This window comes from Rhincodon typus, chromosome 22 (genome assembly GCF_021869965.1).
Source record: "Rhincodon typus isolate 14 chromosome 22, sRhiTyp1.1, whole genome shotgun sequence".
In the NCBI taxonomy this organism is placed as follows: Eukaryota; Metazoa; Chordata; class Chondrichthyes; order Orectolobiformes; family Rhincodontidae; genus Rhincodon; species Rhincodon typus.
This window is the reverse complement of record NC_063353.1, coordinates 18,131,939-18,145,186: the sequence shown is the minus strand read 5'-3', so window position 1 is coordinate 18,145,186 and position 13,248 is coordinate 18,131,939. Positions and strand designations below refer to the sequence as shown.

At 38.3% G+C, this 13,248-nt stretch overlaps 1 protein-coding gene across 2 annotated transcripts in view; it reads left to right on the top strand.

Moving 5' to 3' along the window:
• LOC109915583 (cAMP-dependent protein kinase type II-beta regulatory subunit-like) overlaps positions 1-13,248 on the top strand; it is a 91,016-nt gene that overhangs the window by 41,790 nt on the left and 35,978 nt on the right. For both annotated transcript variants that reach the window (XM_048610083.1, XM_048610084.1), the window contains exons 3-5: positions 4,173-4,225; positions 5,394-5,477; positions 12,151-12,257. In XM_048610083.1, the coding sequence (XP_048466040.1) occupies positions 4,173-4,225; positions 5,394-5,477; positions 12,151-12,257 (244 nt within the window). The remainder of the gene's footprint in view (positions 1-4,172; positions 4,226-5,393; positions 5,478-12,150; positions 12,258-13,248) is intronic.

Below are 13,248 nucleotides of genomic sequence, written 5' to 3'. Positions count from 1 at the left end.
CCCGAAACGTCAGCCTCTCTGCTCCTATGATGCTGCTTGGCCTGCTGGGTTCATCCAGCCCTGCACCTTGTTGTCTCGGATTCTCCAGCATCTGCAGTTCCTACTATCTCTGATTTAAAAATAACGTTGTGCCCTTTTGGGTAGTGTGACAGAAAGCAAGAGAGCGATGGGCAGTGCTCCTGTTATCTCATCTTGGTGGTAACTCTTTATTTATTTATTCATTCATGGGATGTGAGTATCACTGGAAGGTCAATGTTTATTGCCTGTCCTGAAGGCGGTAGTAAGCAGCTTCTTGAAACATTTCGATTCATATGATAAAGGAGCTCCTGCAATGTTGTTTAGTAAGGGCTCCACAATTTTAACTCGGTGCTGCTGAAGCTACGGCTCTATATTTTGAGGTCAGGACTGTATGGAACATGGAGGAGAATGTGGCAGTTTCTTTGTGTTCCCATTTAACTGCTGCTCTTGCCACCTTTTTTGGTAGGGGTTTTAGATTCACAAATGTAGTTAGAGTGTTGGCAAGTTCCTGCATTTTGTAGATGGTACTGGACCCAGCATCTGGCCCGGTACTTTTATTGCATGGTAATGATGACTTGTAGAATGCTGATGGTGGAAGTTTGAAAATGGGAATGCCATTGAATGTCAGGGGGAGTAAGGTTGACTCTTCTTGTTGGACGGAGTATTTGAGTGACACGAATGTTACTTGTTATTTACTGCTAGTCCTCCTAATGAATTTGACCTTGGGTCACCATCCTTTCTTTTCCCCTTTGAGACATTCACTTCTAGGTTGGAATGATTTGAAAAATATTTATCTTCATTTCAAAACATACCCGCCAAAACTCAATTTTTAGATCAATAAAACAAACAGCTGTAGCTCTTCCATTGTGCAGAGTGCTATGCTGCAGAATTTATCTTGAATACAGATTCTTTTTGGGATTTTTTTCTAACAGCTAGTTCAGGTCTTGGAAGAAACAATGAGAATGAAAGTCTTTAGCTTTTCATGACGATACATTTTTGGCATTCAGAAAGCCTTAAATTTTAAAGGCACCTGTTGCCAAGGCGAAAAGAGATTTATTTATGTTATGGTGATAAGCCGATCACTTCACACCTTTATAAACTGACTGACATTTTACTCTATTTCTGACAATTCCAATGAAGCTCCAAAGATTTCTGTTTATAATCCATTTAGGAGCCAACCTCTCTCTTTACAGATGGAAATCTAAATATTAGCAACTTCTGGTGTTAAGATCTATTGTAAGGACCTGAAAGATTTAGCCTGTAGTTTCAACCTGGGTGCAAACAAAGGCTTTGAGAGATCATCTGAAGAGCATGTTTGGAAATTCTGTATATGTCTTGTTTTAAATTTCTTAAAGCTGTACACCTATCTTTAATTATGGACTTATCAAATCAAAGTTATTTAGATTCTGGTAGTAGATTAACTGACTGACCTGACTGACTGACTTAGTACTTTTTGAACTATAGATAGGATGAGGTACAACTTCCATGTTGGTAAAGGTGAAACAATTTTTCTGGCATTGCATTTTTTTTTAGATTGAATGTGAAACTTGCTGCACAGACAACTTTTGAATCTTGCTGTATTCTAGTAATAAGCGGAAATTTTGTGACTGACTTAGACAATTTGGGGAAAAAAAATGAAACTTTGGGCAGCATTCAGATAAATGTGTTTTCTTTTTCTGCCATTAAATAACAACAATTGGATCAACTGAATAGAAATAAAAATTTGTCGTAGTAATCACAGAATTGTTACAGTGCAGAAGGAGGCCATTCAGCCCAGTGTGCCTGCACCAGCTCTTCAAACAAGCGTCGTTGGCACTAGGTAATCTTCTGTTTTCTCCCCCATATCCTTGTACATTGTTTCAATCCAACTAATCATCCACTGCCCTCTCAAATGCCTCAATTGTACCGATTTCCACTACACTTCCAGGCAGTGCATTCCATACTCTATCTACTTGCTGAGTGAAAAGGTATTTTTTCTCGCAGCATGCTTCTTTTGCACATCACTTTAAATTTGGGTCCTTTTTATTCTTGTTCCTTTTTATAAACATGAACAGTTTCCCAGCTACTCTATCCAGCCTGCCCATGATTTTGAAAACCTCGATCAAGTCCCATTTCAGCCATCTTCTCTCAAGGAGAACAGTCCCAACTTCTTCAATGTATCCTCATAACTGAAGCTTCTCATTGCTGGAACAATTCTTGGTAAATAGCTTCAAATGCATTCCCATCTCTTCCCATAATGTGGCTCACACAACTGTACAGCATACTCCCAGCTGAGGTCTTGTACAAGTGTCTCATAGAAGTCCAATGTCACCTCCTTGCCCTTATGAACAAAGTTGAGAACGCTGTAGGCTTTTTAAACTCGTCTCTCCATTTGTCTTGCCACTTTTAATGATAATTAGATATATACGTCAGCTCCCTCTGCTCCTGCACCTCCTTTTCAGAATCGTACCCCCTATTTTATATTGTCTTTCAATGTTCTTACTACCCAACAGCATTACTCTCACTTCCTCAGCATTGAAACTCACCTGATAATCACCTGCCTGAACACTCGACTGATTTGTTGATGTCTTTTCCTCTCAAATTTATGTTTGGACCAATATCAAGATGATAAACTTTATTTGTCAACCTTCAATTCCTGGCTGAGTATTATTTTCTGAATTTCTAAAGTGCCTTACTATGTTGAGACTTGGCATCAAATTTGAATTAGCCCACTAAGGTCCATTTGAGCCAGTTTCTTATACAGATAAGGCTGTGGGGAATGACCATTAAGAAAGAATCTCTGAACGTAGTTAGTCTTGTATATATATTTCCCTGTTCCTTGTTGTCAATTGTGGTTTGGGATGTTTGAATTTGTTTTTTAGAAAATGAATGAAAATATTGCGGCCTCGATTTTTGTCACTGCAGTTGTTTGGAGTGGAATTAAGGATGAATTCTTTATTGGCAGCAAAAGGTTGGATTTTTTTTAAAATGTAGGTTTGAAGATTCATTTGGTGGGTCAGGTTTTAATTGAATAGTGACATTTTTGTCATCGCACATGGAAGATCAATTACGTGCTTAGAAGTAGGAACCCTATGAAACCAAGGCCTTATGATTCTTACCATATGGTTTAACCTTCTCACTGAGTTATATGACAGAACCAAGTGATATCTATAAAGCTAAATAATATGCAGCATAATCCATTGCAGCTGGACACTCCTACGCATTCCTGTAGAAAATAATGGCTATGTCATTGAAATACTGTGGAGTACTTTTTGTCCTCTGCCATTAAGAAAGCTTGACAAGTTTAGGAATTCAAATGTTTTCCTTTTTGATGAAAGCTCCCTGTTTATATTGTCAGAGATGATAGCATTGTTGTAATGCCACTGAGTTAGTAAACCACAGGGTCAGACTAATGCTATAGTAACAGGGGTAGAAATCCCACAATGGCAGCTGGTGGAATTTAAATTCAGGTTATAAATCTGGAATATCAAGTTAGTACAAGTAGTGGTAACCCTGAAACTATTTGGTCTGGATCACTAACGTCCTTTTAAAGAAGGAAATCTGCCATCATTATGCGGTCTGCCTTCATGTGACTGCACAGTAATGGTTGACGCTGAACAACCCTCTTCATGGCCGAGCAAGTCACTCGGTTCAGGGGCAATTAGAGATGGGTAACAAATGCTGGCCTTGCCAGGGATGCCCATGAACGAATGAAGTTTGAAAAATTCTTCAGTTGTGAGCCAAGAATGTAAAAGTGTGCTTCACAATTGCAGTTAGCTTTGTGATTAGCTAACAGGAAGTTTTATTTTCAAGCAAGTGTTTAACATTCTCTTGTCTTTACTAAAATTTGCTGCTCCTGCAAAATGATCCTGTCAAATGAACTAAATTGTTCAAGTGAATATCTGCTATGTTATAGTTTGATTCTGTGATTATTTATTTGTAATGTTTCTATATCCAAGCTGTTAGAATGCTCACTCTTTTAAAAAAAAGTCTGATTATACTCAATATGACAAGCTAGAAATCCCATTTAATGAAAAATGAGATCTCTGACCAGTTATATAATAATCATCTCAATGCTCAAATAAAATGAAGCTATCAATCGAATGTTAGAATTGTATCCTTTGAATTAGTCATTTTTGCAATCCATTCATATTAATCTTAGTGTATCCTTTTAGTATGTGCAGAAGCTTTCAACCCTGATGAGGAAGAGGAGGATACAGAACCTCGGGTAAGCAACGTTATTTGGAAAATGAAAACATGCAGCACGTGGATGAATGCAAACAAACCTTATTTTTGAAGAAAAATGTAGCTTCCTCGTCCAACCCTACAGGCTGTTGTCTTCTCTTTTTTGGAGGCAACTTAGCAGACACTACTTTGCAGTGGCCTAACCTCTCTGCCTCGTTGTCTCTCCTTTTCCTCAAAAAAAAATCTGTTCATATATGTTTTGAGAGAGAGTTGCTCTTGTGGTGAGCTGCCGACTTGGGTCACGATGTGCAAGGAGGAATAGTGTAGCAGATGTCTCAAAGATGTAAACCACACACCTTCACACATGCACAAAAGTAAAACACACCATGTAAATTAAAATAACATTTGAGATAACAAGGATTACCTTTTTACAATTATCTTATTTGGTAACTGTGTTTTGGCTGCTGCCACTTGCTGACTGCCTGAAAACGAAACATATGCAAGTTCGTGCCTTAATAAAAGAGAGAACAGCAGAGGACAGTAGCTGGCTTTATTGAATGGCTCTCTGGTCCATGTGGTTCTGGGAGGTTTATGATGAATGAAGTGTTTTATGCATAGAAATGCAAAAATTATAGCAAGTAAACGTAAAAAAATTTTGAATAATTTCAAAAATATATCCAAAAACCTGTTGTGCTGTGTCCCAACATTAATGCACTTTGCTATTTATGTGAGAGAAGTGAACTGCCTTTTGTATCATGCTGTTATCAATAGAACCTCTTCAGTCAGTTTAAACCTTGCTGAATAATTGGCCTAAATGTTGAGATTCTGCACTGATAATTAACAGTAACTTTAGCTGCTGTTTCTATTAAAATGCAATGAAGTTAACTAAGTCTTATATTCTAAAGTAAGTAATTAATTTAACATTTTGAATATTTATTTAATGCTTGAAGCTATTTGCAAGGGAAAGAATCAGAGAAGTAGAGAAAACAGTTGGTAAATATTTGTACAAAGCACATTGTACTAATCGTGGGAGATGAGCAATCTAAATGGTTATTGTTTTTTACCTGTTTGGCAGTTTCCAGTGAGGCAGTGAAGAGATCCCACCTTTTAATGTCGTAGTAACAACTTTCAACCTATTGAATAACAACTGATAAATAGTTTTAATATGAAGCTGTAGATATTTTTACAGCAATTTTCCTTCTGCATTGTAGGTTGTTCATCCCAAAACAGATGAACAAAGAAGAAGATTGCAAGATGCATGTAAAGACATTCTTCTTTTTAAGAATTTAGATCAGGTATGACCTTTTATCAAAGTTTAGACTTTACAAGAAATAACACAAATGTAAACTGATTCAGCTATTTGAAAGATTTTCTCCACTTGTACTGCAGAAGAAAATAATGTCCATGTAATTGGTTTGATTTCTACCTTTTTACTCTGTGAATGAAGGACTAATGTGAACATGGACTGAATGATAGAACCAGAAAAGAGTATTATGCAAATGAACCCACTTTTTCTTTGCCTCACTTTGCACCATCTGTCGTTCTTTATTCTTCAAGCATTTCATAGATGTCCTTCCTTGATCTTCTGTCTCTAGGAATTTGCTTTACAACTCAGTTTAAATGAACAGGTTTTCCTTAACTTCCTTTTGCTTCCAAATATGTTTTGAAAATTTAGGATAAAGGGCAGTTTGCCTCATACATTTTCAGTTTCCTTTGTTGTCTTGAAGAAAACCATTAAGTCAGCCTAAGGAATCACCTTATTCAAATAAACTGCAGAAACAAGGGGTGGTGATTAAATGTAGATTTACCTGGATTGTTTGTTTGTAACCTAAGTAAGTTTTTTTTTTAAACTAAAAGACCGACCTCTGAACTTAAGTTGCTGAATCTTTTTACTGACTGGCTTTAACTAGCCAGAGTTTTAACTTAATAATAAAGTTCATGAACTCCTTGCATTCGTTGGTGTTTAGAATGTAATTTGAGACCATCTGTTCAGCTGCCCCTGCTTCTTTCACAGTTCTAAACTTGTATCTTGCTTAAGTTTCTCTCTTGTTGTTCAGTCATGCTTTCTGAGCTTATTTTCATCCATAATGCCCTTCTCCTAGTCCACTGAACAGTAAACAAAGCTGATCATCAAATTTCATTTTGACATCCCATTTTAGCAGCCATAAGCATACTGTCTCCAGCTTGTCACTTGTGCTGGAAGTATGATCTTGGTATTTTTATTTAATTCCTTTTGAAAATAACAATAGATTTCACTCTGAATTGATATGGAGGGTTTTCCTCTCAAATGGGAGAGATTATCAGGACAGCTTGTTCATGGCATGTTTTCTTCCAAACTTGGTTTGTTCATAGCAAGCTTCCCTCCAACTGAACCAAATAAAACAAAAACCCCTCTCAATAGTCACTATTCAAAAACAACAACAACAACCCCAGCAGGGCCTACAGCATCACAACCAATCACGTGACTTCTAACATGTTAATAGAGAATGCTGGAGAAACTGTACAGGTCTGGCAGCATCTGTGGAGAGTGAAACAGAGTTAATAATGTGAATCCAATATGACTTTAATTAGACGGTTTAACTGAGTTAAGAGTCAACTACATTTGCTGTGTGTCTGGGGTCACAAATCGGTCAGACTAAGTAGGAATGGTGATTTCCTTCCCTAAAGATGTTAATAAACCAGATGGATTTTATATTTGACAATCAATGATAGTTTAATGGCTGTTATTACTCAGAGATTTATAGGATTTAAACAGATGTACCCAAATCATTAATCTGGACCTCTAATTACAAGTCTAGTAATCAAAGGTGTATGATTTTCATATATATTGATATTTTTTAAATATTGTGGATTTTGAAGTAATTGTATATGGTCATTGATTTATTTCTGTTAAGAGGTTCAAAAATTCATTTGCTCAGTCTTTGTAGAACCTTGACTTTTAAACCATATGTGTCAGGGAGCAGGTGACTGGAAGGACCTCTGGATTGGAAATGGAAGTTTGTTTATATTGTAGGTGTTTAGGCTATAAAAGCATTAAGCCATTAGCCATTGCAGAATCTAGGATCAGCAAGCTTGAAACAAAAATTAGTTCAAAAGCTTTTGAATTTAGTTCAAAGGAAACCTGAATGAGGTCAGATGCAAGTATAGTTTCTCTTGGAAAAGGCAATTGTTCAGAGCTGTTAAGAGAAGTTTCCTTTAATGGAAAGGTTTCATAAAATGAAACCTACCGGACCTAGAGTGTTTGATTAGAAACCGGGATTAATTATTCAAAACTGAGAAAGTCCAAGATCTCGGTTGAGAGTATTCAAGGAAAAGGCTTCACAGCTCATAGAGCCCTGAAGTGAGAAGACACAAAGGAATTGAACAGGAAGGAAATTTTATCTGGATTTTGATTAACTGTAAAATGGCATTGGGGAGTAGATGAGACTTTGTTTTGTGGTGTTTTGAAATTTTCAAATGGTTATGTTTCGACACTTTGGTTTACTTTTTGATGTAATAAACACCTATCTTCTGTTTTATTGCTAAAATCGAATCTGCTGCCTTGTGTGTTTATGCTTCAGTGAAAGACTGCTGTCTTAAATTACTTTCAAAAGTGTATATGATCCAGCGAACCAGATTTTATTCTGGGATCTGACTTGTCCTGTAGTGCCATCAGCTTGAATCATAACACTTAACAGCAAGTTAGCTTTCTTTAATTATTTTGAGGGAATGATCCATCAGAATCACAAAGTGACACTAAATACACAAAGATATGATTAGCTGTATAATATTGGACAGATACCCAAGGGGAAATTTGGGACCTGCCTGAGATCAGTAAGCAGGTGAACAGTTAGCGTGCTAATGCAACACTCTTTTCAGTCTTCTGACAAAAAGCCATCAACCAGAAAGGTTAACCTTGTTTTTCTTTCCACAGATGCTGCTGAATCGGAGTATTTCAGCATTTTTTTTTGGTTTGAGTAGCTAATCATTACATTAGTAAGACCTTCAGATATGCAGGTACTTGATGAAGTTCTGTCATATTTACAAATGTGAAGTCATAAAAAAAACTATCGAAGTGTGTGAAAGAGGCACTTTTTAAAGCACCACCTTTTGATATTTGACAAGAGATCCAAAGTTTTTTTTAGTGTTAGATGAACTGTGTTGTCTCTGTTATAGATAATAATGGCACTTGGAGAATGAGTCTTTTCTTCATGTTGAATACTTAAGGAGAAATTTGATTTTAGTTTCCTGGCCACTGGAAATTGGATAGGCAGTTAACATTGCCTGGGGGCTTATCTGCAGTCTTCAGCTTTATTTTATTCTTGACTCTTGTTCTCGCTCTGTCTCTGTTCTCCACCCAAAGAGGTGCAATGGCAGGTAGGCAGTGTATGATTGGGTGCTGTGCACAACATCCTCCCACCTGCCCCAGTTGATACTTACCTGTGACAGATGCAGTGTCAAGCGACTCACTTTCCTGTGGACTAGTTGAAGCCCTGGAGCCAATTAATGACCATTTGAGGGCCTTGTCCTGCCACACATGATAAAATTGAGAAGTTGATCAAACTGCGAAACAAAATCTTTTATGGTAACTTTTTTTATAAGCAATCTTCAATATTGAATTCCTGTTTGATTTACATTAGGTTTGTCAAGGCTTGACATATTTTGGAGGTAGCTGGTAAGAAAACTTGGCTGTGCTTTCATTATGCGACTGTCAAGTACATCATCCTGAGATATGCAAGAGCTTTTGACAAGTGAGAATGCTAAGTAAAGGTGAAAATGTTTTACTTTCAGGCCATTTAAACTTATAACATTGCTCATTGCTTGTGTGTAAAGCAGAATAGAACTCTGCACCTCCTGTTAACAAAGCATTCCTATAATTTTTATAATCAAATTTTTAAAAATAAAGTTCCCCCACCCAAAATAAATGAATTTGACTCAGTTACCATTTGCTTTTGATAAGATTCATAGAACATGATTGGTAAACCAGCTATAGAATCTATTATTAAATCATTAGAGAATCCACAATCAAGTGGATTATTGCAGAATAGCAGTTTTTGAGAAGTAACAAGAAGCCAATCAAGCAGAATCTGAAGATGGGTCTCCTGTTGTCTTAAAATGTACATGATAAGGTGCTACTTCAAATATTGCTGCACAATACAAGAACTCCTGATGTAAGGAGCCAATAGCGTAGCATTGGTAGAGGACTGCTAAAGTAGTTGCATATAGAATAGGAATAAATGGACAGTTCAAAAACCACGTGTGGCAGATGGTGAAAATCTGAAATTAGAGTAAGAGAGAAGCTGGAAAAACTCAGCAGGTCAGGCGCCATCTGTTGAATGGGAAGTGGTCTTATTGAGACATAAAAGATCCTGTGGGGTCATTGATTGAATGGCTACCGGAAGCATGTTTCCACTTACGGAGGAGACTTAAACTAAGAGATACACTTCTTAAGAAGGAGATGAGGAGACTTTCTTTTTCCTCTACCAGTTGTTCTTTTGAAATTCTCTTCCCCAAAAAGCAGTGAAGAATGTGTCATTGAACACGAACAAAAACCGAAGTTGCTAGAAAAGCTCAGCAGGTCTGGCAGCATCTGTGAAGAAAAAATATCAGAGTTAACATTTCGGGTCTGCTGACCCTTTCTCAGAACTGTTCTGAGGAAAGGTCACCGGACCTGAAACGTTAACTTTGATTTTTTTCTTCACAGATGCTGCCAGACCTGCTGAGCTTTTCTAGCAACTTCGGTTTTTGTTCCTGATTTACAGCATCCGCAGTTCTTTCGGTGTCATTGTCATCGAACATGTTCAAAGTTAGAATTTTGTATTCACTTGACAAGGGAGTTGGGGAGGGGCAGACAAGAAAGTAGAGTTGAGACTACAAAAAGATTAGCCATGCAGGAGCAGGTTTGAGGGGGCGACATGAACTCCTGCTGCTCCCAAGTTCACTGTTGCTGTGAATCCAAGCTGTACAATTCAACATCAGTTCAATGTGGAGGCAAAGAAACATGCAAGTTTCTAAAAGATATTGGAATTATAGCTTTCACAAACACACATTTCTGTCATCCTTAATAATTAGACAGCTGTTTAGATCACAACTGTGACTCGATTAGAGCACTCCAATTAGTCCTGAAGGTGTGGGAACCCCTACTCCAAAGATTTGAACACACAATCTAGGCTGACATTTCAGTGCATGACTGAGGAAATAGTGTGCTGTTAGATATGCCATTCTTTAGAGGAGATGTTACAATGTTGACTTTTCTGCTTGCTTGGGCAAATCCAAAGCTGCAGTTGGACCAAGTGCTAGAGAATTATCCTTGTATTCTGACAATGGTCATTCTTCAATCAACATCAGCAAATAGATTGTTAATTTATCTTTGTGCTGATCATTTGTGCTTGATGTACTCAAATTGGTTGAATTACAAAAATATTTAGTCTGTAAAAGATGCTATGTAAATGCAACTTCATTAGTTTTAGACTTCCCGAGAGACTAACATTTGGAGCCCTACTTGACAAGAGAGTGAAAAGATTATCTGTTTTCTTGTGGATTACAATTCCAAACTAAGGTTTTGGAGTAGATTTGTAGCTCGGGTTGTGGATGTTGTGGTTGGTTGGCTCACTGAGCTGGTTCATTGTTCCACAGATGTTTCGTTACCCTGCTGGGTAACATCATCAGTGCAGCCTCTGATGAAGCGTCGGTGTGTTTTCCGGCCTGGTTTTTAAACTCTGGAGTCCGTTGAGCTGGATTGCCTCACTTCGGGTTTTCCACACAAGCCCACATCAACCCTACGACAACTGCTCACCCGAACTAAAGACCCACTCCCCGCCATGGACAGGACCAATGTCATCTACAAGATCCCCTGCAGAGACTGTGAGAAACACTACATCGGACAAACAGGAAGGAAACTAACAACAAGGGTACACGAACACCAACTGGCTACAAAAAAGACACGACCAATACTCACTCATCTCAATCCACATGGACAAGGAGAACCACTATTTCGACTGGGACAACACCAAAATCCTGGGACAAGCTAAGCAGAGACCGGCACGGGAATTCCTAGAAGCCTGGCACTCCAAGAAGATAGCCATTAATAAACACATAGAACTCGACCCCATATACACTCCAGTACGAAGGAAAACGGGAAGTGAGGCAATCCAGCTCAACGGGCTCCAGAGTTTAAAAACCAGGCAGGAAAACACACCGACGCTTCATTGGAGACTGCACTGAAGATGTTACCGAGCAGGGTAATGAAACGTCTGTGGAACTACAATTCCAAACTGTTCAGTTTAGCGGATATATTTTTGACTTGCTAGATGCTAGCGTAACATCCCCCACACAAGGGAGGTGGTCAAGTTGTCAGCCTTTTACAAGGCCAGGACTACATAAGATGTTGGCAACTGCAGCTCATCTCTCTATGAATTGCTGCCATAAATTAATTTCAGTGTGTAGAAATAAATCATTGCTTGCAGAACCAATGTACATCTTTTGTCTGTGCTTTTCTTCAGTTTTATTGTTTTCCTCCTCCTTTGCCAAAAATATTAACTATTTGCAGAGTGTGGTTCTGAGGGGATAAGTTGCCCTTTATTCATGTCTGAACAGGTGTTCAGGATCCAGGAGCTATTTGGCGCAAGGGTTCCCTATTCGTATCTGGACACTTTTTTTGGTAAAAGCTGGCAGATGGCAATCAGGACAAGAAACTCTGATCTTTTCACAAACCTGGAGATGTAAATGCCAATTTGTAGTGCTGCTATTTAGGATCAAACGTACAATTTTTATATCCTGTTTTATATCAAAAAACTCAATAAACCATTAGCATGGATGTCATGCCACTATTCGTTTTTATAGAAAGCATCCCAAAGTTTGAGGCATACCCATCTCCTGCTCTATATAGCAGCCTCTATACCAAAGTTGAAATTTGTTTTTTCTTCATTATTGTACAAGTGGTATACTGTGTTAGTAGTTGCAGTGTATGATAACCTCTGTCTTTTATAGGAACAAATGTTTCAGCTGTTGGATGCCATGTTTGAAACGCATGTCAAAGTTGGTGAGCATGTTATTGATCAAGGGGATGATGGTGATAACTTCTATGTTATTGAAAGGTAAATGCTTTATAAATTCTACTTTCCATTTTGAATGCAGTTTATGTACATTGTTTAAGAAGGTGCAACATTTAACATTCAACATTGAGGATGTACTAATTGGGATTTGATTGCATAGAAAGATATATTTTCTCACCTGGATGAAGACATTCTTTTTCGGTCATCATTTGATAAGCATGGATCCGTATCACAAATTTTAGTTGCCTACAATAAAATTTTTTTATCAAATTCTTCATCATTAGCCACCTTTTGCAATTTTGTCATCTCGATAGCTAATTAAACAATAGCTTGTGAGGTTAGTTAGTAATCCATTGTTTTGTGCACTGAACACTGTGATCTGTAGAAGGCATAAGACTCAAAGCAAAAGTTTTTTGAGATGAGAGATGATGGTGCCCTGATTTATTTTACCTTAGAGACTTTCCGGAGTGATGCATCTAGTTCCTGTCCCTGCTTGTAATATAAAAATGCAAATTTGTGAATAATTTAGACACGTGGTTTAAAAGCGAACTGACCCCAAAATATGTTACAGTATTAGTAGGAACTGTTGATGCTGGAGAATCTGAGATAACAAGGTGTAGAGCTGGATGAACACAGCAGGCCAAGCAGCATCAGAGGAGCAGGAAGGCTGACCTTTCGGGCCTAGACCCTTCTTCAGAAATCAGGGAGGGGAAGGGGATTCTGAAATAAATAGGGAGAGAGAGGGAGGCGGATAGAAGACGGATAAAGGAGAAGATAGGTGGAGAGGAGACAGGTCAAAGATGCGGAGTTGGAGCCAGTAAAGTTGAGTGTAGATGTGGAGTTAGGGAGGGGATAGGTCAGTCCAGGGAGGACGGACAGGTCAAGGAGGCGGGATGAGGTTAGTGGGTAGGAGATGGGGGTGGGGCTTGAGGTAGGAGGAATGGTTAGGGAGGCGGAGACGAGCTGGGCTGGTTTTGGGATGGGGTAGGGGGAGGGGAGATTTTGAAGCTTGTGAAGTCCACATTGATACCCT